The 26,871-nt window shown below is 40.0% G+C and overlaps 1 protein-coding gene across 6 annotated transcripts; it reads right to left on the bottom strand.

Moving 5' to 3' along the window:
• Window positions 1–584: 584 nt before the first annotated feature.
• Window positions 585–26,803, bottom strand: IQCE (IQ motif containing E). 6 transcript variants are annotated; one of them, XM_048961688.1, is made up of 23 exons: window positions 26,689–26,803; window positions 25,461–25,508; window positions 24,772–24,814; window positions 23,406–23,546; window positions 22,972–23,103; window positions 21,923–21,993; window positions 21,004–21,141; window positions 20,582–20,632; window positions 20,025–20,095; window positions 19,732–19,804; window positions 19,270–19,319; window positions 16,605–16,759; window positions 16,085–16,140; window positions 15,582–15,790; window positions 15,067–15,171; window positions 14,195–14,297; window positions 12,186–12,281; window positions 11,432–11,494; window positions 11,316–11,339; window positions 10,213–10,326; window positions 9,368–9,498; window positions 8,573–8,688; window positions 585–5,360 (listed from the first exon to the last, which is right to left on the bottom strand). In XM_048961688.1, exons 1-23 carry the CDS (start codon window positions 26,707–26,709, stop codon window positions 5,209–5,211), a joined length of 2,163 nt encoding a protein of 720 aa, XP_048817645.1. In that variant the 5' UTR covers window positions 26,710–26,803; the 3' UTR covers window positions 585–5,208. The 6 variants fall into 6 exon arrangements, with proteins under 6 accessions (XP_048817645.1, XP_048817646.1, XP_048817648.1 ...); XM_048961689.1 differs by having other exon boundaries at window positions 21,028–21,141; XM_048961691.1 differs by lacking the exon at window positions 11,316–11,339.
• Window positions 26,804–26,871: the final 68 nt, after the last annotated feature.

The following is a 26,871-nucleotide window of genomic DNA, read 5'->3' as shown; positions in this document are numbered from 1 at the left end:
AAACATTAAACAAATGAAAGAAATGGTATGAAAAGGTCAATCCTGTCATTCCCAGCCCTGAGGCAGCGCTTTCCTTCCCTCATCTTCTACCAGTGTGAGATCCAGGGAAATGGGTGGGAGATATGGAAATCCTATTGCAAAAGCACCTGCCCGCTCCTTTCCTTTCCCCAGAGAGCTACACGCAGAACATTCTATTATTTAGTTAATTGCAAAGAAACAATTACAAAGGAACTTGGCAAATTCCCTCTAATCACAGCCAGACCCGGTGCAGTTCAGTAAGTTCAGCAAATTAGCAAATAAGTGAATATAAAAAGGAAAGAATAGCACAGCTCAAATTGCACTTTGTTCGTTTGTTTTGTCAGTCGTCGTTTCTGTTTAATTATTTAAGATACTTCTACATAACATTCTGGTACATTTTGTATGATAATAAAGGCTTGCTAGCACAGAAAAGCTGTGCTCGGCTATTGAACATCCGCTGAGGGGAGGAAGAGAACTGCCAATTCCTTGCATGAACTCTGGAGTGGCTGCTAAGGAAAAAAATCCAGGCTGGACAGATAGGCTCTGGTGTAAGACACCAATAAGGATGAGTGCTTCATCCTAAGCTGACGTTTGGACAGGATGTGCTAACCTGTATTGCAGGCATTCGTGATCAACCCCCAAGTTTACAAAACACTGCTTTAATTTTCTGTGTAAATAACTAGAGGCCATTTAAGCGTAGCTTTTTTTATAGCTGTGCTATTACCAGGTGATGGATTTTACAATATTTCATTTCTAGATTCATAGTGCAGGAAAGACTTTCAAGCTCTGCTACACCACCAAAGCAGAGCATCACTGCTGAACTGACAGAGGGAGAGGGGCAGAGGAGTGAAGTGCAGGCGTGATACTGCATGGCTGACAGCAAGGAGGCAAGGCAGTGTGTCACAGCGAGCACCACAGCCCTCCTGGATCCTTCCCCATCACTTTGAGCATCAGGATTTCATGACAAATCTGTACGACCAAGAATAGAAGCCCTCACGGGGTTTTTTGGTACCCAGTGCCACAAAAGTGGTTTTGAGGCAGGCTGGCAAAAATCTTCCCAATGGTGGGAGAGCTGTTACAGCCTGAGCATCACCTGGAGAGGGAAGTTTTGTTTGTAAGGGGAACAACAGGAACATTTCCTGGGGATCAGAAAAGATGCACGAAGACGTGACCTCAGATTTTAAGTCAATAGGAAAGCCAGAGTGGAAAGGGCAACGGCTTAATCAGCAGAACACAGCAGAGCATCGTTAACAAGAACACAGCAACATTCGCTGTTCAAGGCTACTCCTTCAATCACAATGAGGGCACAATGAATGCTAAAGGCCACGTAAGTAAGAACAAATGTGCTTTACGCACATCTGGTTTTGTCTTTTTTTCTTTCTGGCAAATTATTTATCCAGATTTCACCCTGTGACCGTTGCAGCTAACAAGCAAGCAGCACAGCAGATGAAGCAGCACACATGAGACTTGCTGTACTCTGCCCAAAGCCACGTATTTGAGGGAATGGCACTGCAGAACTACTTGACAGGATTCCTCTTTTTGAACAGAACACCAGAAACAGGTCTGAAAGCAAAAGCCCACCGCTGTTGTCCGTAGTGCCAGGCTTCCATTCACCCTACTGGCAGCAGGTTCTGGAATTAACACTAATGAAGAAACTCACACCCCATGTGTTTAGGAGCTAATTTTTTACTGGCCTCGTTGCTCATCTTGCAGAATGAAGGAGACCAGGCTTAGCAAAACAGCACGGAGTAAAAGGTCAGCCTAGGTGTGAAGTGAAAACAACAGGAGCAAGCTGAAGAGGTCGCAAAGGCAATGCAAATACAACAACTGAAGCAGGGAAGTATGAACAATTAATTTACAAACTTGGGCTTTATTGGAAAGTTCAACAGCCAGGAGAAAATACACTGCAAGTGTTTTAGCTTTTAAAAAGATCTCAAGGTAACTTGCACAGTTCCAATTATTAAAACAATCACACAAACGATGGCTTTCTGATATGCCAAGATGAATAAACTTTCCATTTCATCTATATAAAAAGCTGCCTGTCTAGGGATTATTTGCATAGCTATGTAGGAAATATTACATCCTTCAGGTTCTGATGCCTCAGTAAAATATTTACAGGCATAGGCACTTAAGGACAGAAAGAGATCAAATCGTGTGAGAGATCCCTATATTCACACATGATCACTACCTGCAAAGAGTACAGCAAACTGTGAAGGGTTTTATGTAGGCAACATCATCCCATGCAGAACTTGCATATCATCAGAATGGAAAGTGTGCTACTGGGAGGTTACAGTGGAGTTTAACTTGATTTCAGGACCTTGATGCCCCTGCAGATAATGTTTTTCAGACACTAAATGTCTGTGTTGGCCCTATCTTAACAGGTTTGAGCCACACAGATGTTCACTGTCCTTAGCTCCCTGTTGAGCTGAGGAAAGGAAAAATGCCCCATTGCCTCTGAAAAACACATTTTCTTCCTTTACTGCTCCATGGCTCTTCCCAGATATACAGGTTACTCACATGGTGGAGGTTTCTCTTTCTAGCATACACCAAACATTCACACGCTGTGACCGTGTTGTTATCTTTCAGAATTATGAGTTTGAAGCGTGCTCAAAAGAAGCACCAGATTTGTATGGCTATCAGACTGCAGACTTGAATTCATGAAGCTCATTCACCCCAGAAGACATTTGCTCTTTCTCACACTTCCTTTGGTGACTTTGGTCACACAAAGTGACTGTCTCCCCTTTATCCAGGCATTCAGCTATCAACAGCACTGCTGCTGGCCACACGCTCAGTTAAGACAGAAGCCTTTCTACTCTGTATCTATTTCCCAAGACTTTCATATTGGTTCTTCATTATGGCACAATAAATTGAATGTCAACTTCATTAAATTTGCTGCCCAAGCATTTCCCTGTAGGGTAACAGTTAGGTGGGTACTTTACAGCAGACTCGGTCCTGACACACACTATGTATTCTCTCCTTAATTTGTCAGCCCTCAGCTCCAGTTTCTCTCTCTCTGGAGGTATCCATGGCAGGCACAGTTACAGACTTGAAACATTATACGTAAGAAACTCAATACAGATCTGCTTCTGTTTAGCAAAGTGGCAAAATGACTTTTTTTTTTTCAATAAGTAACATGACTTCCAGCAATAGAGGGATAGGTATTATATATATATATAATATAGGTATAGGCTTCTGCCAAGAGGACTTTATCCCCTTTATTCTTTTATTTTACATGCCTTTTTTTCATCCTTCCTGCAGATAGCAGCCATGTGACCAAAGTACCAGCAGGAAAAATACACCCAACTTGAGTATAAATGCCATTCTTCAGTCTGCTTTGGGTATGGAGAGCTCTCAAAACTGCCTTTGGAAAAAGCAAAGGCGGCATTTCTACTGCTGGGATTAAATGAAATCAGCTGCATTGTGCTGCAGCCATCCAGTTTCCTCTTTGGCTGCAAGTACTGGCATGAACTATGATAAGCACAGATAGTGCTTCATTGAAATCAGAGAACCGAGACAGCTCTGAGTTATTAGTATTCTGCAAAACAGCAGCGACTGATTTTTAATTTAAAAAAGAAGAGGGAAAAGGTGATAAAAATCTTCTATTTAAGAGTGTGCTTTCTGTTTACAGGAGATTTTATTACTCCTTGATGACAAAGAAACCACCAGGGTCTCCACAAAGACTTTACTGTGTGTTTGTAAAATAAATTCTCCTTTCACTAAATATCACATAATTTACTTGATTCACCTTTTACAAAACAAAACAAAATGCATTTTAATGCCTTTGGAGGGTGTTGCAATGATAGCCTGGAACACAACGTCCTCCTTTCAGTTAAGAAGAGGTACAGTTTGTGTAAGAGATCTAGAAAGACTCCTCTGACCATGTTCTCCACAGCCCATTATGTCGTTGGTCCCTTCATGAAGTCTGGTAAAGATATTGGTGTTATTATTTCTGTTTGTCTTGATATCTATAAGTCAACTGCTTATCCTGCTTCCGTTCAGGCTACAAGATGTTTTATCCATCCCCATGCAAATCCCTCAGCACAGAGTGCACAGTGCCATGCTTTCCAGCATTAGCCTCATAGCTAACCACAGAAGATGGCTGTGACCCTTCTCCCTGCCTGTGATTGGACTGAGGGTGCATTTGCAATATACACTGCTAATGTGCACACACACACAAAGGTAGTGCTGAGAGGAGAGGTCTACAGCAAAGAAACATGAAACTTAAAACCCCTTAGAGCTCAGTGTATGAGCAACTTAGCTAGGTGGGAGTTTCAGGCAATCCAGTGATACAAGCTGGAACAGGACATACAGCATCGTATCTTCTACGTCAAACGTTTGCAGTGTCATCTCCCCTTGCATTTGTGATATGCAAGCAGAAAAACTAGTCACAAGGACATTCCTGCTACTACACCCCTTCTCTGACAAATGCAAATGGAAGCATTTACGTGATCACGTACAAAGTAGTACAATATATACGATAGCAAACACTGGGAAAGAGCAATAAATAAGAAAACTGTGCAGACGCAGTAGACCTAGAGCAGTGCTATGACAGAAGTGATGTTCTAAAAAGACTTTACACGTCTGCAGAGACTGTAAATGTTCAGTGTATAAAAATACAAATTAAAATGCCACAATAACATTTTTAAACAGAGAGGACCTCATAGCAAATACAAGCTGCTCCCCTTTGCATACACAGGCTGAAAACTGGGGCTAAGTCATTTTTCACTTCCCAATTTAAAAAGGTATCTTAGTCAACTTGAAAGACTTCCTTGGACACAAAATGCTCTGAGCACCTGGTAGAGCTGTAGACGTCCCTGTTCTTTGCAGGGCAGTTGGACTGGATGCCTTTAAAAGCTCCCTTCCAACTCAAACAAATCCATGATTCTATGAAATATCTCAAGCCTTTGCTGCTTTCATTTAAATTTGACAATTTCAACTTCTGTCTCACAAATTCAACTGCTTTGGTGCAGCATTTTTACAACCCAAACTCTCTCTTTGTACTACAGGGCTAAGGCTAACAGACAGTCAGCAGCTTGTAGCCATGTATCTGCAGAGATGACTTATCAAACAAGTATTCATCCACAGCTGAAAAAAAGCAGACAACTGCAGGCTGACGTCCCCCCTTTGTTCATCTTCGATACGCTTTACCTCGGTGGAAATACCTTTGTCTGCGAACCGAATAATTCAAGATTAGAGCCCATTAAAGAAGTGGGTGGAGGTTTTCTTCATCCTCAACGATGGAGAGACAATTACAATATCATCTGAATCGTCCGAGTGAGCTTCATCCACAGGCAGAGACAGGGCGGGCTGCGCCTGCTTCTCACAAGCGCCGGCCGAAACAACTGCAAAAGGAAACAGGGGCATCAATAAAGAACAGTGACAAAAACAAGCCCTTGTGGGAAGAGTAATATTCTCTGAGCCATCAAGTTTCCAGAATTACCTGCAGTTATGAATATCTCTCATCTGTTTTTTCCTGCATGTAACTATTCCTGTTCTGCTTTAATGACAGAAGCTGCGTGCCAAGCACTAAGTTGACACACTGACCACACATGATTTGTCTTCTTGTCTTTAAATCTCTGCAAGCGGTTACACACCACAAAGTAAAGCAACGTGATACTGAAACCAGGCCATAAAAACAAGTATTTATTAGATGGTCAGAAAAGGAAAAAACGATCCAAGCAGAAAGGTCATAATGAGAACTTCAGTCAGATATAAATAGAGAGAAGGGAAATGGGTGAGAAATCTGAGAGAAGCTGTCCGTAACAATGCTTTTCATTCATCTATCTACAAACCACTACATATATTCACGTGCTGAATGACATAAAGTTTTATTGGTTCTATGCATCTCAGCAATGGCAATTTAAAGAAATGTTTGGGGCATAAACAGATAGAACCTTGGTTCCACTAAAAATTGGAAAGAGAAAACTGATACATGGGGCCCTTTACATCTGACAAGCAGAACCAGCAGATTCTAACCCCTGTGCAAGAAATTTATTAACTTAATGATGACAGCTATTAAGATCTTCTAGCTCAATATCCTGCCCTCAGCTCCACTAATTTTTCGGCTTCGAGTGTCGGTTCTCTGAAAAAAGACCATCTCTCCTAGAGGAAAAGGAACAAATCAAGATGACTTGTGGTAGAAAAAGGAAACATGCAAGGAAGAGGCTATGCACTGAGAGTTTGACAGTGGACTAGTTAGCAGAGGGCATACAGGGAACCTTCCTTAGGGAGAAGAACTGATGATCCATTGCTGTTATGGTGAAATGAGGGGTTCCTGACGAAGAAAACTGCTGGTATGGAAGAGGCATACGCAGCAATTGGAATGTGGAATAAAGAAAAGGGGTCTGCAACAAGCCCAGAATAGAAAAAGGGTGACAGGCAGAGAGCCTGTGAATGAAAACAAGGAATGCAGGAGGCCATCATGCTGACCTCAACCCACAGAAGCAAAGAAACGCATGACTTTCTAGTTAAGTGAAATTCCTCTCTGTATCAGTCAGCAAAGAATATGAGGATTTTTCAGAAAGATTTATGAGTGCTTGTGATAGGGATAAGGAAAGAGAACTTTTGGAAGCAAGCACAGTAACTAGAAGGTGCAACGCCTCCACCAAATAGACATTATATGAAATGGCTTAATATTGACCAAATCATTTGAGATTATATCCCGTTCTTGAAGACTGAGATTTTATTGCCCTCATCTTCAGTTGGATGCACTTCAAAATGACAACAATATCTTTGTGCTTGTGAATGGCTCAGCACACTAGTGAAACAACTAGTTCTAAATTCATTATGATTTTGAAAATGCTTCAGATAAGCTAACAGTTGTACCCAGAGCAGCAATATGTGGAGAGCAATGCTTACTCAAGATTGCTGTGCATATTCTGAACGTTCTTTCCTTTCTATCACTCCCCTGACAGAAAGAAACAAAAGCCTAAATTTTAGACTGAATTGTTATCATCTGTTCCACTTCATTGGAAGCAAAGAAATGGCTTTCTTCAAGTAGTATCCACATTTGTGAGCAAAGCAAAGCAGCGCTGAATGCTGCAACACTTGTGCTAGATTTTATTCCTCTAAAGAAAACAGACATACCTAACCTGATGAAAACAATGTAATTTATTCTAGCCCATACACAAGCCTCTTTATAACACACTTTCATCTTTCCCATTCCTCTCAAAATAATGCCAAAAGGCTTGTGAAACTAAATGACTTATTGCAATGTGTATTTTCATAGAAAGTTTAAGATCTTTGAAAGATTGAAAGGTCACAAAACACGAGTTTGACCTTGGAACGAATGAAGCAAGAGCTTGTTCAACAGCTGCATGATTTAAAGCCAAAGGAATTTGATTGCTTTAAATCACTCAGCTGTTAAACAAGCTCCTAGTCTTCTCTGCTTTCCAAAATACAGAATGACCAGTGCAGTGCATTACTCCAAAAGCCAATTTCACTAGCACATTTTCACATCAGTCATGAGTTAGGAAGGACAGATATCAGACTTTCAGTAAACTTACAGCCCAGGCAAAACGGGAGGCTGTGGGATTTCTTTTCTGGATACTGTCTCTAGACATAACTGAAATCACTCAAAACTAAAATACCTTCAGAACCAAGTATTACTGACCCCTTCAAAAGTAGTAGAATGTGCTTCTGAATATGGCATACAGTGAAGTTTCTTATATACTCCCTCCTCCACTGCAGGGTAATCTTTGTATTCACAGCCTTGGCAAATCTGGCTTATTCTCCATCTCATATCTTACAGAAACAGCCTGAGCTGCTTAAACCACACTCTGTTTCTCAGAAAGTCTGCAGGGAGTATCAGCTTTTCACCAACAAAAAGAAGTCAATGTTTCTCAGGTCACCCTCAAAGCTGCTCTTTTTTTCTCCAACTGGGGTCCATAAAATCTCCTGTTCAGGATAGAGCTAGCTTTTTCTGTTTGTTGTCCTTTGAAGCTGTGTGTCTACAGCTTTTCTTTCTGCATCATTGTTTTGCCTTTCTTGCTCAGTACTTCTAACAGCCTCTTAGAGGCACCTCTGGCTTTAGTTCCATGTTCTCAGAAGCAGCAAGTAGAATTCAAGAAGGAAACCAAATTGTAGATCAGCCATGAGAAAAGAAAAGACATTTTCCCAGTTTGCACCACTGTGGTACCAGCTGGAAAGTCATCCACAACTTCATTTTTTTTCCTTACTGCAGCAAATGAAGACTGCTGAGGAAACATGACTTAATAGACACAGCTGACTTGTCTACGGCTTCAGGTCCAAAGCATGGTGGAGAATACCATACAACAGCTACAGTGGTAAATATTATATAATTACCATTCTCCCCAGAGAGACTTTCCAACCTGAAGCGGCAGCAAGCAAGTGAAGTTGGAGAAGCTGGGAGTGGTATTGTCAGAACTTAGTCTTTATTGGAGGGACTGCACTTGCTTGTATAAAAGAATACATGGATACAGAGTGCAAGCATGCATATGAACATGTGTATGCATGTGCAGAACTTCCCTGTACAATTAAGCATACATTTGCTCAAACTCCACATGCTTTTGAGCACAAAGGGAAATAAGATTACCAGGAAGAGAAGACATGCTGGCTGACAGGCTGGTCTGGAGTGCTGCTGAGACTGGTTTGTTCTCTGTCCTGCAGAGAGCAGAATCCATTTTCTCACTTGTGCTAGACACAGAGGGCCTGCAAAAAGACACAATGCATAGCATGAGGTACAGAACAAGAACACCAATCTGTTGTCAGAATGCATACAGGACAGTTTCTTGTATTACTAGCATCAACATTTATCACTTATGGAAGTGAGCACAGTCATTCCTGTGAGGTGACAATTAAGTAACTCTCACTGTAACCATAGCAGTCAGTACTAATGGCTTCTGGTGCAGTAAATCCTGGAGAAAAAGGAAGTATTTTTTCAAGCCAGAGCCACCATAAACCTATGTAGTAAGCAAATGGCTGAGTTCTTCCTGAGCTGAGTAGACTTCATGCAAGATCATATTCTAGCTCCTTCCTCCTCTTCTTCCACATAACATTTAACTTCCACATGTCAGAGCTTCACTCAATTTCAAGCTAGCAATGAGTTTGACAGCAACTGTTGTTTTTTTTTCCCAAAGAGTAATTCTTTTCTTCTACTTTCCCTCATCCCTATGGAAGAGAACATGCAGCAGGATGTAGGAAGACTGCAACAAGAAACTCTTCTGTTGCATACCCATGAGAAAGCTATCTTGTGTGTGTTTGAACAATGCTCTCGTTCTCCTTCTGTGCCAAGGAACCCACACTAAAATCCTACACAAAAAAATTACCCCTCCTCTGTAGTAAAAACAATTTTGCTACTACACTGCAGAAAAATCTATTCATCACTTACCTTTCCTCAAGCAGTACTGTACGTGTTAAGTGAGCCCTGAAAACGGACTGGATGAATGTCACAATCTTCTCTTTCTCCTTGTTGAGAGAAGATGAGCTGAAGGAGTTTGACACATGAGGCATACAGGAGTTCTGCAGAGTAATCAGATCAAAGAGAACTGACCTTTTACAAATTGCACAGAAACGTGACAGAAGCTTTGTCAATTTTATTTCTTGATTGTGAAAACAGCAGTGGAGCAAACATTTCTATCTTTTGGTCTGCAGTCTTAAAGTTTCTATAAGACTAAACCAGTAGGAATGCAAACCCGATCACCCTACAAGTTTTGAAATATACATATTCAATTAATGAAATGTTAGATATTTGCAAGGTAAGGCTTACAGAGTTCTGAAGTTCATTTATACCTCAGGCAGGAAACCATCTAGAAGCCAGAACAGGTAAGGCAACCTTCATGAACTATTCAGTTCTGCTACAACTGGCCTATTTGCTTAAAACTGACAAGTGCAGCCAGATGGACAACATGAATGGAGAATTAATTATAGCACGCTAAAGGTGCAAAGGATGCTCACATAAGCTGGCAAACAATTTACAGAAAAAAATGCTTAACTGGTAAGGAACAGTTAAAGACTATAATGCAGAGGTATTACAGCTTTATTTCTACGAAAAACTAAGAAGTCAGAAAGGAATACCAGGGAATGAACTGGATATCTTTCTGGAAATACAGTGGTGCTACCAACCAGTGCATTAAGATCGCTCTACAGGGTGACACAGAGAATTAAGTGTGGAAGCACAGTACTCTACAAAGTAAGGTGAAAATAATGATATAGCCCATTTGCCCCTGAAGTTACCTTTCTTCCTGTGCTTTGCCTGTTGTAAGGTTGGGCATCATGCAGCCCACTACTCAGTAGCAGCTTCTGTCGAGCCAGATGTCCTCTGAAAGCTGCCTGAAGCACAACAACTGCCTAGCATGAAGAAGAAGAAGAAATGGTAACTCCCTTGAAAGGTGGCAGCTATAAATTATAAACAAGAGTCCCAAGCACAGAGGCACATACGCAAAATAGCTTTTCCCTTTGCAATGGACAGTGATGTCCTGACATCTTTATAAGCTGAAGGGATCTCACACATTTACTTCACAGAGACTCCCATACAACCCAGAGAATTTACCCAACACGTGAGGGATATAAAACAACCCACAGTTTAAACTCAGCCTAAAAGTTGTTCATCATTGATCCTATCAAATGCAATTACATTCCAGCTGCCAGTGCTAGCCTGTATTTCACACATAGAGAAATATTATCCCACTCTCCTATTAGATTCTGGCTAGGCAGCAGGCTCTCTGATGCTCTGGTATGATCAGAAATCAAGTAAAGCCTGGCAAATCACTGCAGTGATTGTGCTGAATGCAGCAGTCTTTCCTCTCTGCTCAAATATTTTCCTAGATTCTAATCTAGACACAACACATGCTTCTGTCACATAATTAGAATTTGTTCTAACTTCTGAAAGTAGGATTTTATTTTCTGTAAGAAACAAGTGTAAGATGCTATGCTGTGTGATTTGAAAAAAGTTTAATCAAATCCTGTATGCAAAGCATTTATTAAGAAGTGCCAAAATTGTCAAACAAACTCAATTTCTGAAGAACACTCAGCAATGTTTCTCTTTAGGAAAGGCTTCAAAATCCTACTTGAAATTCTTCTGAAGATTCATCACAGTGTAAATGAAAAACACACAGAAAATTTGAGATTGAGTGGTGAACACTTTGAAAAGATGTATCAAACAAAATCAGGATGTCACAAGGTGGATCATGAGCAGCCTGAATTACAAAGATGGCCTTTGAACAACAGCTCATCACAATAAAACCTGTTTAAAAATAATTTAAAAAAAATATTGGGTTATGCTTTTATGCAGGTTACATGTGATTCACTGTTTTGTTGGGTATCATAAACATACTCACCTCACCCAGAGCAATTTCTTCCTTCTGAAATGGAAAATGCGTTGTCATAGATCATTACATCTCAAAGTTTAACATAATAAATAACAATGTAATCTTTTCAAAGAATTTAACCCCACCTTATATTTTCTCATTTCATTATTTTCACTGCCTAACAAACTTCGCTCTTGTTTGAAAGCTTGCTGGAAAAAAAAAGAAAAGAAAAAAGAAACAGTTGAAAGAATAAGAAAAAACGCAACGGTTTCAGGACTCGGTACTGCTTACTGTAGCTTTAGCTACTGTGTCATTCATTTGTAGCCTCAAACGGAAAGTTAGGCAGCTTTCCCAAGCACAGGTCCAAAGCACTGAGAAGTCTGTGCTTCACAACAGTGTTGAAGAAAAAAAAAAACCACAAAAACAAATCTCATGAAAGCTTGTCTTGGTGCTACAGGCATTAGTTGCTAGAAGAGACTTCTCTGATGTGGCATATCAGAGGGGCAGGACACATCAGCTGCACACTGGGTTGGTTAGTTTGGGCTCTACTCCTAATGCTCTACACCTAGTGCAAATGCTAGGTGCAGCAGGAAGGAGCCATGAGAAGAGTATCTGAGGAGGCAACGTTACCAAGGAAGCACTGCTTCTGCTCCTTTAGTTTATCTGCTCACCCATATTCCCCCACGTAGAAACTGCACTTCTCAGAACAGAAACAAGCTTCTAGGAAGCAAAGGCAAAAGAAGCATCAGGAAGGATTTGAAAAGAGTGGTGCAAGAGAAGATGATGGTAAGGAATCACTGCTGCAGGTCCTGGAGCCCCGTGTCAGGTTATCCAGACTCTGAAACCAGGCTAAGATTCAGAGCAGGATGACCTCACTGCTTCCCAACCAGAGACTCTCACCTTACTTCGGTACGACCTCCACCATCTCTGGATACATCTGGCTGCTTGTTCCTTCTTGCAGTCTTCTTCATCTTTAACTGTGCAGTTTGGTGAACGCTGTGAAGGAGAATCTTTAACTCATTACACTGATGCAAATCTGAATTCTGTGAGGGGATATAGGTTACAACTGACTCAGAAATCGACACCAAAGTCCTTCAATGTTCTGCCTGCCCATAGGGTGGAAAGAGGGTAAGGAGGAAAATCTTAGTTCAGAATACTGCTCGTGTTCAAACCTGTAATCCAGGTGACTGTTACTGTAAAACACGTTGCTGTCCTTGTTTCAGCTGCTAGCTGAACGTGGGAATGGAAAGGTGTTCACCTACATGTACTTCTATGTTTCTATGCATCACTAAAGCAGTAGGAACTCCCACAGTGGAAATCAATGCTTTGCTGACCAGAAACATTTTTTGTATTATTGACAGACTGAGAACAAATGTTAGGGTACCTAATTTTGCAATTCTTCTCCAAGGAACACAAATATTAATCAACCTGGAAGCTCTCTCGTGTCTCTTGCTGGCAGGTGGGAGCCCAAAATTGTATTTAACCTTACTGATGTGCTGGCCATCACGCATGCAAGACTGAGAGCTTGTGTAAATCAGTACAACTCTACTCTTCTGTCTTGAAGAAATCAGTTAATTAGAGGAAAAAGATGAAGAAACAGAGCAAAACAAGATTTTCTTCCAGATATTTCTCCTGAGATGTGGCTGTCCATTGAGCCTCTGGCCATCTGATCCTTTTGATCCCTAAATATCCAACCTATACCAATCATCTTACCTCACTTGCCAAACTAAAGTCACAACAGCAATTTTAAAACACGAATCTAATTTGTTGGTATAAAATTCCAAGCGAAACAATAAGAGATTTTATAGACCCTGAAAAAAGCTGCTTGATTCTTTGAAAAGGATTTATTTATAACCTTTGAAATGCTGAGTTAAAGGCTTACATTTAGCAAATGGATCATGTTATATTAAAAGTGACAACCTACCATTAAAATGAAAAATTGGTGGGAACTTAGTGATAATTACAAATAATGGGAACATTTCAATAAATAGATGGTTACCGGCCAAGAATATACATAGTCTGCAGAGGAAAGAAGGGACTGTTCATTGCCTGTTTCTAAATAGAAACTCAAGTTATTTGGTATTCAAAACATCATTTAGCATCCATCACCCTCTAACAAAAAATCTAACTTAAATTCCTACAGAACTGCACTATATATCAGAAATAGCATCCCTTTAAGCTCACGGACATTTTTATTTCTATTGCTGTACAACCTGTATTTCAGAGTACTTTAATCTGAAAGTTCCAATGGTCAAAATTTCCAGTTATAACTGTTAGATGGTTTTTAGTGGAATGAGATTAACATGACCTCCCTGTATCTGCAAGCATTTCTGCCAGTGCCCATTCATCTCTACAGATCAGCCACAACGTTCAGCACAGGGGTGGGAGATCACTGATACCAAGTTCACTCCTATTCATGAATAAAACAAATTGAGTGCAGAGATCCATTTAAAACTGTCCAGGCCAAATGGCTGCACAAACACAGCTGTTAGACATCTACATACTCAAAATGGAGGTGCTATGAATACTTTAACTCTAGAAATACTTCAGTTCAAGGGGGTTAAGTGCTTACTGCATTGTACTGCCATTTTCTGCCATTTTTACTTAAATATCATGTCATGTAAATAAAAAAATTAAAAAAAAAAAAAAGGCCCAGCTTCCATCCAAACAGAACAGCTAAATAGTATTTTCTGACCAAGTAGCATATGTGCCCTAAATGATCACCTGGTCAGCATAAAATCATTGGAAAGGACGGTTTTTGCTCTTGCTTCCCCTCCTCCTTTCCTTTCCTTCTGTGTGTGTCTCCCATGTGTCAGAAAAGAGAAGAAACATTTAGCTATTTAGACTATCTGAACAACTCACAGGATATCAGATGCAAAGAAAAATACCCACAAAACATTTATCTGTACCTCATTAAGTTTCTCTAATGCATCTTCTGTCGTTTGTCTCTCCTCTTCCTCCAGTTTTGACTGTGATTTCCCTTCTTTCTGTGTAAGGTTCTGCATTTCCTCGCTATGATTGGAAAGGCAAATATATTAATAGTCAGACATTTTCTGTTCTTCCTGCTTTGAATAGACTGAACCTGTTTCATAAAATTGGGTTACTTTGGCTTTTTTAAATGTCCAAGTGGGAAATGGTGCTCAGGATAACATCAGACATACTCTCACAGCATCAGAACATTGACAATCAATTCTCAAGTTGCGATAGCAAAGCCTTAGGTTAAAATTATAAAGAAAATGGCCCAAGGTTAGAATGGTACAATTGATGCTATTAATAATACAAGTAGATTTGAAATGATGACTGACAAATATGAAACTGCAACAAAGTCCCATCTTACAAAGCAATAAGGAAGTCACTATTTTTCTCCCCTACATTTGCACAGGATTATTATCAATATATTAGCAACAGTCTAAAGGCAGAAGCTTCTAGATAAAGATAGTACAGTTTTTCTTGTCAATTGAAAGAAGTTCTCAAGTGCAACATGGCAAGCTTTTTTTTTTCCATCCACCTCATTCACTTTTCTTACAATCTAATTCTTTTCCCTATTGTATATCTCAGTCTTTCACTTTCTCCAAAACTCTGCAGATCTCCTCCCCCGATAACTTATCCTGTCTATCCATCAGAGCTTTACATAAATGAATTCCCAGCTTCCTGCAGCCCATATGATCTATATGAATTGTGTGTCACTTCAAAAGAGAATTCTCTTTAATGGGTTTTGGCTGAGTTTTTTTCTTGGAGTTATTTATTTATTTTAAAGATCTACTAAACCAAGATATGATACCTTAAAGTCAGCTCTTCCTTCGTGCTTTCTTCCTTGTTGTTCTGGTACTTCTGCAGCTCCAGCTCTGCTTCAGCCTTGGCCTGAAGCAACTGCTTGATGTCTAAGCTAAACAAGAATAAGGAAATCTAAGCAATATTTTCATCAGTCATATCCCAATAAAGTAATTATTTTTTACTTAAACTTCTAAACAAAATGGGTTGTCTTAAACTTGGAAAGAAACTACACATTTAATTTACCCTTTAAATAAAGCAAAATTTGTAAAGAGAGGCAAAGCGTTTTATTAGCAATACACAGCTGTGTGCAAATCTCTGCTCATGATCAGAATAACCTGCCTGCCCTTATGCAGTGACATATGAAACCAGCCTAAGCAATTTAAATTACAAATCAGTTGCTAACAGGAGAGAAAGAAGACAGCGTATGGCCTGGCAGAAGGAAGGTTTAAGTGGAGAATGTGGCAGACCAGAATAAAACTTATGCTAAAAAAACATAAACAAAAAAACAAGTGCTGCACTTACTCTTTACTAAGTAGGAGACTTTGAAGAGCACTCCTATCACTCTTCAGTTTCTTTACTAGCTCTCGGAGTCGATGGCATTCCTCAGCATGATCTACCTGTTGAGAGGCTGCATGATTTGGGTCTGTAGAAGGTGAAGATGACACACCAAGTAACTGTGTTGCCTCACTATCAGCTGACAATACTCTGGTGTTCTCCATGTCACCTACTTTCTGAGCAAAATAAATTTACACAGAAGAAAACACAAAGAGAAGAAAATTGAATTCAGCATAAAAAAATTTTCACTTAGGCCAAGAGAAAAGATGAAATGAAAACTGTTTCTGAAATATGCATCTACATGCACTAATTCTGAGAAAAGAAAAGAAGAAAAGGGGAGGAAGGGGACATGGGACAGATATCAGTTCACATGTGTGAGACAGAATACACACTGCCACCAGCACAAGCCAGTGTTTCTCCATTTTCTGTTTAAAGACAGTTCAGATGGCCACAAGAATATTAACACTCACCTTTTCTAGCTCCAAAATCCGCCTCATAAGGCTCTGCCTGCTCCAGTCGCTATAATCTAAATGCAACAACAAAACTTTAAGCAGGAAACTGCATTCATGAATTAATATTTTTCTGCCCATACAAAAGGATCACCTTAAGATCACTGAGCTTCAGCTTTAAAGAGGCAGCAATCAAAAGATGAAAACGATATTGATGGATGTGACTCAGAAATCAATATAAGCCATTGGTACTTAGCTGTTTTCAGCAACTGAAAAAATCTGCCAGCAAATTTTAATCTTTAAGTTATAGCAGCCCAGAATTCTCAGGGATAATAATAAAGAAAACCCAGGTCATCCTGGAGCAGCATCCCTGCTATTTAGAGACAGACCCCTCTAACAAACACCTTGTTATAACCTTTGCCCAATCCAAATCTCCATTTTTGGTTTACCTCTCTTAATTCTGCCACTTTGAGGTCCTGCCCTCCCTCTCAAACTTCTTTCAAATGTACCTAAATCCATTGCCCCACATTTCAGTGCCTACTTTTTGTTTTCCTGGACGCAGAACAGCTCAAAATGTGATCCAGATCTTCTTTCAGACACCGATTCTCATTCTGCAATTCCTTGATATTCCGGGACAACCTCAGGACAGCAGCATTCAGTGCCTTCAGTCGTTTTTGGGTATCTCTGCCCTCTGCACTTGAAAAAGGATCAAAAACAGGAAGTTAACTTTAAAGCAGAGAACAAAAAAGCAGCATCAGAAGAAATAAAACAGCCTCACTATCTAGCTGGGTAACTTAATTGTCTCCATTTCCTCCCTGATAACATTTCTCAGCATTTTTGATTAGAGAAGTTGAATTTTTTTTCCTAGCAGAATAAAGATCATCTGACTCAACGCTTTCACAGTTATTTTAATTTACATCAGTGTAAGAAGTTAAACTTTGAAAGTTCATTGATTGATTGAGGACACTCTTGTCTCCTCAGTGCATAAGCAGGAGTGCTTGTCTGAGTTCTACTTAGAGCTTTCTACCTCTTTTCTTAACAGATCTTACAATGCCTTACCAGTACTCTATGGACCACAGATGAAAAACCACTTCAGCCAATGCAGAGATTACTCTGAAAAACTGTTCAACATAGAAAGATAACCTGTGTGCTCCTAATTGCTCCCTTTCACTCATTGAGCAGATTGAGATTGGAAGAACAGGCTATAAACAGAAAGATCCTACACATAAATGTATTTTGAGATAACTGTGAATGCTGCTCTAATGTGAAACTGTGAACTCCTGAGAAATTTCTTTCTTTAAGATACATTTCAATCAATGAGATTTTTGAAACAGATTTCGTGGATGCTACTTACGTTGATGTGGTGGAAATGAGAAGCACCAGAATAAGGAAAGCCTGTCCTGCATTAAAAATACTTCAGGTGTTACAATGATTCTGCCCTTCTAATTTTTCTAATAAAAGGAGGAAGAAATCACAGCTTCCAGATGTACGAAGTTGTAAAGCTTGTTAGCAAAACAGATTTCTAGTGAGATGAAGCACTTAGTACTTAAATGAAGCATTTAATACTTAAATGAGAAAGTTACTGCAAACTTTCTTCTGAAATCAAAGGATGGACCTAGTTTTGGACAAATTCCACTGTAAAGGAATCTTAGATCACTTGTTCACTGGAATAATTGTAGGTAAAGGAGAAGATGGTCTACCATTACACTATCAGAGTGCAAAATTGAACCTAATTTACATTTTGGAAATTGAAAGAAATTGAAATCAGGACAAACAAACAAAGCTATCCAGATATCATTTTATAGACTATTTATAAAGTTGTCCCAGACAGGAGGGAAAAAAAAACAACACAGAAACACCAAATCAACAAAACTTTGAGGTGACAGAAATCACGATTACTGAATGCCATTGTTTTAGGCTCATCAAAACTAAAATGGAACATCTGCTGCCCATTCTGAGGATTTGAAAGCTTGTCTAATTTCGTGGTTACAATTGGAAGCCACAGCTTTACACAGAAATACTCATAGTTAACAGTGAAAAAAGAGGAGTTAAATGTCATTCACTTCAGCCAGAAATAATGTAGGCAAGCCTCGTGAAAGAAACACTCCTTCTGTGCCAGAGTCTTGACCTTCAACTTCACCTATTACTTCAGAGCTCGGCCTCTCAAGTAGAGACTGACAGTCAAATAATCAGGAGAGACAGCCTTGACCACTGTTTTTCAAAGATACAAATAAATGAGGACAAGGAAGAGCCCTGATGACTCATTTTTACCTGTGACTAAATTAATTGTGATGGTTACAGCCTTGAGAAGCTCGTCACTGTGCGCCTGAGCCAAGAGATGAACATTTCTTAAAAGCAGTGGCAAATCAAATTGCAGTTTTTAATCCACAGGAGTCAGTAGGAATCAAGGCAACACAACCAGTGCACATAGCCCATAAAGAGCTCTCATGTTTCCATCAGCCCAAAGACTGATGACACCCAAAAGTTAAGATTGCTGTCTGACCTTAAAACAATGCTACGAGGGCAAGAAAGTTTTGATCTGGTGTGCTAGCATGTTCTCCTACCCCACTAGACCATTACCCTCTCCTCAGCTTGACCAACACTTACTTGCACACATGCTCTTACTTGGGTCTAGCTTTGTCTTTTGGCTTTGTGCTTTGTCTTTTATTTCCTCTAGAGATCATTTCTCACAGCATGTTTCCCTTTATTACCATCTATATACCTCTGTGCACTAGTGACAAGCACCAGTACAAGCTTCTTTGTCAGTATCTTATTAGTGCTACTCACAGATCTCTCTCAAAAGCAACCCTGAGCTTTGGATCTGTATCTCTGCGCTATGGGAAAATCAAGTTTACTCCAAAATAACTTCTCTGCACCACACTCCCTAGAGAAAGGTGCAGAACTGACTCAACTGTAAAACCCTAAGCATCTTTTGAGTTTGTTTCAAGTGTCAGTAGCAAAAGAACAAATGTGATCACGGGGGAAAATGGATTTCATTTAACTGAAATAAACTTTCAGAGACTTTCAGAGCTTTTATGGGCTTTTTAAATATCTCTAGCATTTTTTTTCCACACCCACTAAGTGATGTACGAGAAAGAAAAGAGACTAAAGAAAAATGACAAATGTAGTTGTTTTCCATCAAAAGTATACAGTTGATACATCAGATACACATACACAAATATGTGCCTCAAAAAGAGTTCACATACTTTTTCTTCATAGTCTCAGATTTTGCCAGGAGGATTTGGAGACGATGAACCTGTAAGTGTGAAATATAGATTCTATTAACAAGCTAGCTGAGGTAAGCTGACATAGTTAATACAGCACCTTTGTTCACTACAAGGAAATCAGAGGAAGACCCTTTGGCTAGTCATAAATTCAATGAGGCCACCACTGAAAAATCAGGCTATCATTATGTTGGCTTTCACATGTACAATACATGTATGGATGTATATTAGTTTCATTACTCCCCATTCTTGGCTAACACACTCAGCTTATTGAAGCAAAATTTTTTGGTACATAGAGTTGGAGCTATCAAAATATCAATGAAAGTTCTGCTCTAATTACATGTGTACCTAAGCTGTAGGAAATCTAAAATCTTTGATTTCTATTTCAGCTCAACATCTGAGCTTCTTTTCCAGCATGCATGCTGAGAGCTTTATCAGATGTACCTCCTCACAGTAGGTCTCCACAGCTATCCTCATTTCTTCCAAATCAGTGGTGTTCATGTCTGACTGGAATTTGCTGAAAACAGAGCACAGAAGTTAATCCAGCAATACTGGCAGAGACACTGCAATGCTTGTTGATTTACAGCTTCTGGGTGGGTGGTTTATAATTTCTAAGACATTCTCAAAGTTTATTAATCTGTGTTAAAAAAAACCAGAAGAATATAGGCAAAAAACTAACATGGATTTCCAATCCCCTCTATTATCCAATACAAGTCCCTACCCCTATAAAGTCATACTTGATAGTGTTGTCTTTCTCCTTGCACTGTTGTTCTAGCTTGAAAATCTTCTGTTTTAATCCATTAACCACCTACAGAAAGAACAGAGAGCTGGAATATTCCATATCTACACATAAGTTCGATTTCTCTATAATCCTGCCCTCTCTGTAAATTGCACTTAACCAGACATACTTACTCCTACATACTTTAGTAAATCAGAAACATGTTTGCCATCCTGTGACCCTAATTTATATCTGTGGTAACATAGCCAGCTTAATAATTTTCACACACAATCTTTAACAAAATACAAGAAAAAAAACAAACAACTGCACCCATTACCTTGTTAAATTAAAAGCAGCAAGAAAAAGGGAAAACACTGATGCAAACAGATTCAAGGAAGTGACAAAGAAAGCTACCTGCAATATGGTTAATTCCAGATCCTTGTTGTCAGTTATCTACCTGACTACAAAAATAATTGTTACAATTCCCTAAAAGTTTTTTTTAAAATCAGTAGTGGTTCAATTCCACAAGAGGAAGAAAGTATAAATGAAAGCAAAAGGTAGCAAAGTAACAATTACCCATCTGTTATCAGACTTCTTTGCTGACAAAGATCGTGCCAGCTCAGAGCCCTGCAAGAGAAGACAAACAAAGCAAGTGACAAACTTTGCTACTTCTTCTGCTAGCAATTTCCACAGGACTTTCTAACGTACTCATTTTCACAGTCCAACAGCTTAAATTCTAAAGTCCCTATGCTCACCATTTTGTATTAGCACACTGCTACCAAGGCATAAAGCAACAGGCACAAAGAATTGCATTTGGTTGATGTGCAATGGGGCTACAGAGGTGAAAAAGCATTCAGAACACTGTGAGAAGTTTCTGGGAGCTGCCCAATGTTAGATAAGAGCCAGTTCCAAACGGCTCCAGAAGAGACTCACTGCTAATCAAAGGGAGAGAAGAAAATGAGGATCACACAGATCAGCACTGTTCTGTCAATTTTTACCCCTTGCCCTAAAGCAACAGTCACCCTGGAAGGATCCAACAGTTGTTCAATCTGTTTATCCTTTCTGTTATTCTCTTCTTCTAGTCGACGCAGCTTAGTTTTCATACGATTTCCTTCGTTTTTCTGAGCTTGTATGGTCTAAAAAAGGAGAGAAAAATCCAAAGTTCATTTCAGAAACACTGAGTTTTCACATGAATTGTTACTGGCATCAGAACATTTCTAGTTATGATGGCCAGGACAAAGCACACAATAAATAAAAAAAACAAAACAAAGACCATCACAGTAGACCAGGGCTGACAGGTAAGAGAGATGACAGGACAAAGATAAAGTTATTTATGAAGATAAATAAAACTTCTAACAGAAAGGCCACCTTACACAAATGATCTACAACAGCCAAGACTTTTTTTTTTAATTCATATCCATAGAGTTCAGCTTGTCCTTATCTTTCAGACACTGCACAAACCTCACTTGACAAACCATCATAGAATAGTTTGAGTTGGAAGAGACCTTGAAAGATGTTCTAGTCCAACTCCCCTGCAATGAACAGGGACATCTGGCCTCACCACGTCATTAAAACATGACAAGCAACAGCTGAGCATGGAAAACAAACAAAAAAAAAATAGAAAAAAAAAAGAGGTTGGGTTGAAGGGCAAAGAAACCAATGCAATAAAACTTTTCTGTGTCCATGGCTGAGGTTCAGGACTGGATATATACTGCAAGGCTTCTACATCTACTGCTCAGAAGTATCTATCACACCATAAGAACAAGGAAATTGCCTTAAATAGATAGTTTAGACCATGCATTACAAATACAAAAGTGTTGGGTGGATATCTAAGTTGTACCACAGAATTCCATCCGGACACGTACAGATAGACAGAGACCCCATGGTTTTACAGTGTGAGCATCAGAGACACAGCACCTTTTTCAGTTCTATGATTTCATCATACATCTCTTCTTTTTCCTTGTAGTCGGGAGTTCCAGGAATGTAGCCTACAAAAAAAAAAGGTAAATAAAAGAAGCAGAACTGAAAGAAATATTTTTTCCTAAATGAAAACCTTAAAGGGAAAAGTTTCAAACATCATCAAATTGGAAACTAAGCATTAAAAATAATAAAAAAAAACAAACAAAACTAAATCAGCAAAGAAATTTATTTTACATATGGAAACAAAATTGAGGTGTTACCATAGAACCTTCTGCTACATCTCATGGCAAATTTCTCCTAAAATTTCTTTTCTCTATTGCACTAAATTAAAACATCTGAAGAAAACCACACTTCACAGAAGACCAAAGTCTTTTCCCAACAATTATTTACAAAACACATCCAAAGATGTCCAAAATATGGTTTTTTTGTTGATACTTAATGGGCGAAAGCTTACTGCCTTTTAGAGCCACCATGAGCTACGTGTTAGCAGTAACAGTGTAGGTGGCATTTGAAATGCAATTTCATACTGGGATTTTTAACATCACAGTTCTCATTTAAAAAAAAGAACAGGACAAAAGTTTCACATTTTGCCTTTCTTATAACACCCAGTTGATTTTAATATCACAACCACATGATAGAACACTTTCTAGAGGAGAAGTAAAAGGAGTCAATTACACAGAATTTCAGGCAAGCAGATGGTTTCTATCAATGGTTCTGAAACTGTTTCACAGAGTTCAATAAATTGTCTACAGCTGGCCCACTGAACCATATTATATTTGCAATGTTTTCAGCTGAAAACGCATGGCAGTCTGCAAGAACTCCTGAAAGCTAACAGTGATTCATTGCTCAAAAAATCTGGGAGCTGCCTCAACCAATTTGTAAATCTCAAAAGTATTCCAACAATTCTACTTTGACACACCATTGTAACATAGGTTAAATTGAAACGGGGCTTGTTTTACTAAAGCTATGATCTTAAAAAACAATGCATGAGTTTACATGGAAGAAAACCAGACCACTAATTTTTATCATACAGTTACAGAGTTTACCATTACTAGAAGAACGGGAATGTTTGGGCTTCTTCATTCCTAGAGCTTCCTTCAAGTACTCTGGAGTGCTACTAGAAATGCCAGCTCGCATATGTCCCGTGTCAACATCTGATCTCAGGGAATGGCTCATTCCTGCCAACAAAAAAGGAACAAAATGCAGAAATCAGGGATAACTGTGAATTACATCAGTGGATTTACTGTGAACAAATGCAACATTGAAAGCTCCAGGTGCTGTTAATTATTCCTACTATAAATTCCAATGCTCAAGATCAGATGACTCAAACTCAGTTCCAACCACCCAAATAACTACTATGGAAATGTCTTCCTATGTACCCTCTAACCAAACACACGTTTCCCATCTCAGAGCTCATGTGTTAAGCTGTCCCCAGGAGTGAATTGTAACCACTCTGCAGACAAAACTTCTATACTGATACCTTGTTTCAGTGATCCCAACCACATCTGCTTTGGGTTTTTCATAGCTGCACTCTCAAAATGTGCGTTGCCTGTTCCCTGCAGAGATCTCCAAACTGCAGCTTTCTTAGGATACAGTTGTGTGCTAGAGCTGTACGGAGACTCTAAAACAGAAGAAAATATCTCAATGTTGCCTTAAAAAGCTCAAGATCACAAAAAATCTGTTTCGAGCTTCAGGTTCCCAGCCACAAGCGAAAGAGGCAGAGTAACATAGTAACAGTAACATCACTCAACATAAGCAGAAGTACTTACTTGGAGACTCAATCTTAAAACACTTGTGTATCTATGTTCATACTGTATCTATGTTCATACATCTGACCTACAGAAATGTCCCTCATGTGAGAGGAACACTCCTGGATAAGCTGACATTAGTGGCTCTGTGCCTATTAAACCACTGGCAACTTTCTAGCAGCAATCAAAAAACAGGATTGGGTCTGACACTGCTGGAGAGCCCCTGCCAGCACTACTTCAGGTACTGCAGTTAGGTATAAATACTGATAATTACTCATGTTTTGAAGCTGAGTTTAGATGTCTGCTATATTGGCTGGCAAGTTAGTCTTCAAATTGAGAAGTAGAGGAAGAAGCAATTAAACTAAAAATCATGGTTGAAAATAAGGAACTGTTTTAATTCCATCATTTAGAGATTCCAGGTAAAGGAAGGAGGTAGATATGCTCCTATCAGAAGGGTTTGCCTCCTTCTCACCCTAGAGCAAAAATGTGAAGTGCTATGTGATTTCTTTTATTATAAACACAAAGTAACAACAATCACAACAACACCTGAGATTGTTTTCTTTGTGATATTCACTATAAATATAAAAAGGAAGGTAAATGGAAATACATGGTAAGAAACATAAAAGCCAGAAAATAAGCTACAGACACAGCACACCTGCAGATCCAGTACTGATGGAGAACATTCTACGCTGTACTTCTAAGGTGACAGGGAAAAAAGAATGAAATGGAAGTGCTTAATCTACTAACATAAATATCTGTTAGATGGTAGGATGTGCAGGTATCTCTGATTATCTGGTAATCCCATGGTCTTTCTGCAGAGCAAATATCAGCACTTACTAAAATGGGGGGGAAAAAAATTGTTTTCCCCTTCCTGAAAAAAATCAAGAACTGTAACTAAACTATAAGCTTCAATACTCAGCCTATAAAAGTCTAACTTCACTGCTTACAGAATACAAATCTCAAGCAGAGGCGCTCTGCACACACAATGAACAATTCCAGTGAGAACAAAGAAGTTGTTTCAAATAAATCTACCTCCTGTGCCACAAAGAAATCTATCTTGTTATGCACAGTGGAAGCAGAAGATTTTTGAGCTCTTACTTGGTGACTTTGGAGGCTTGTGAAAAATTTTCTTCTTTAATTTCTGGAAAAAAAGAAAAAAGAAAATGGTGTGCTTAAAATATCATGCTCTCTGAACACTCCAGCATATAACTGCAAAACTGGCTTCAATCTCCATGTTATGTGAAGAGCACTTATTAGAATAACTCAAAACCTTTTTGCATAAAACAAAACCAGAAGCGTTAAATACATGCAGATCTGGCTACAATAACAGTCACAAAAATTAGGATGGTACCTACTGAAGCTTTGTGCTATGAAGTAGACTGTTCATGCTCAGAATACTAAGACCTTCCCGGTCTGCATTACATACAACAGCAAGCCCACAATGATCACAGAGCAGAGGCTGTACCAGAATAGAGTAGGACCACTCCTCTAAAGGAAAGGCTTGTTCAATTCCATTAGAGCACAGTAAAACAGCTACTCAGGCCCTCAGCTTGATAAAAAGCAAAATGAAGCAAATACCATTTGCAACTCCCAGAGAATTTAGAAGCCTGAATTACACCTGGAATTAGAAGAGATTTTCACATCAAACTACACCGCAGTAAGATTGCAAGCTCTCCTCTCTGAAGGATGTTCTTATCGATCAGGAGCCATCGCATGGGTGTAGCCTGTGCAAGAACATTCTGAGAGGCCTTTTTAAGGCATTTAGCTGCAGCATGCCATTAACTCACCATTTCTGCATCTGATTCACAGGTTATCACAGACAAGCTGTCATCTCCCTGGGAAATAAACACAAACTGTGACATTTGCTGCTCTCCAAGTAATTGCTTTTAATACATATCCAGAATGATTTGTTACTAACACAACAGAGCTCGAATACAACAAATTCCAGTGGGAAACAAGTCATCACTTTTGCAAACACAGCACGATCTGCATTCTGTGTGCTAACAATGCAAGTCACTTCTAACAAGTACCACAGAGATTAGGCACTTTGGAGTGCACCATCACACAGCCTTCAGGTGTCCCATTTCCAAAGTGCAGGCACTGCATGAGCCTCTCCCCAGTCACACCTGGCCAAACAGCAACTCATCCTTTTGTCCTCTTCCTCCCTCACTTGTTCCCAGCCTTGCTATGCTACAGGAACATTTAACAGACTGAAGAAGCAATGGGGCTGAAAAAAAAGGACAAACTACCGAGTCAAAAAAGAGTTTGATCTTTCCTCACGCTGAGCTGACAGAACCTTCTGCTTCTCGAATGAGAGCACATCCACAGCAGAAGGAAAATTTCCACTTCCCTTTCAGATCACACAAACACACGCTGCCCTCACAAAACATTTTCACTTGCCGCCAACTCCGTGGCGCTTCCAGCTGCAGCCCCATTCTTTGGAAAGACGCTGATCTATCTCCGTGAAAGGCGAGGAGGGGACAAAATATCTCTTAGACTCCCAGCTGATGGAAAAAGAGATGAGGCTGACAACAACAGCACAGCTAAAGCAGCTTTTGGTGCTGGCTGAGAGCACACACTATGCCAGTTAGCTTTTAATTTCCCGAGGCAAGATTCCCCACAGCACAGCAAGATGTTATTTCTGTTGTTTTTAAGGCCTTTTTATCACTCCGTGCCATCTCCCTGCACAGCTGCGCCTGTCGCAAGGGGAACCACAGCGAGGAAGGCAGTCGGCCCTGGCACAGCATTCACCCGGGCAGAAAGGTGCCACAAGACGAGCACTCCAGTCCCTGCAAACGTTCACAGTCCAAAACAAGAAGAGAACAGCTCTCAGCGAAGGGCCTCAAAGCCTCCATCGAACTGCTGGGGAGGGACAGAAAGGAGCGCTACATCCCCCACGCCACGGACCGGGGCCTCGCTCCTCCTCTAGCAACCGCAACCTCCACCTCATCGGCCTGCCGGTTCTGAGGGCCCCGCGCCCAGGCTGCTCTCCTCCCCTCGCTGCCCGTTCCTTACCAGCTCTCCCTCCGCGGCCATAGCAGGCCCGACCTCAGGCCTCGGCGCCCGGCTCGGGGCACTTCCGGGTTGCGGTAGCCATGGCAACGAGGCGACGCGACAACGAGGCTCCGGGCCGAGCGTGCGCCCGCGCAGTGAGCTCCGGGGGTGAGGCGGGGCTTGGCGGGGCGGTCGTGAGGCCGT

Source organism: Lagopus muta, chromosome 15 (assembly GCF_023343835.1).
Source record: "Lagopus muta isolate bLagMut1 chromosome 15, bLagMut1 primary, whole genome shotgun sequence".
NCBI lineage: Eukaryota > Metazoa > Chordata > Aves > Galliformes > Phasianidae > Lagopus > Lagopus muta.
The sequence above is the reverse complement of the archived record's forward strand: the minus strand, read 5'-3'. Positions and strand labels throughout refer to the sequence as shown.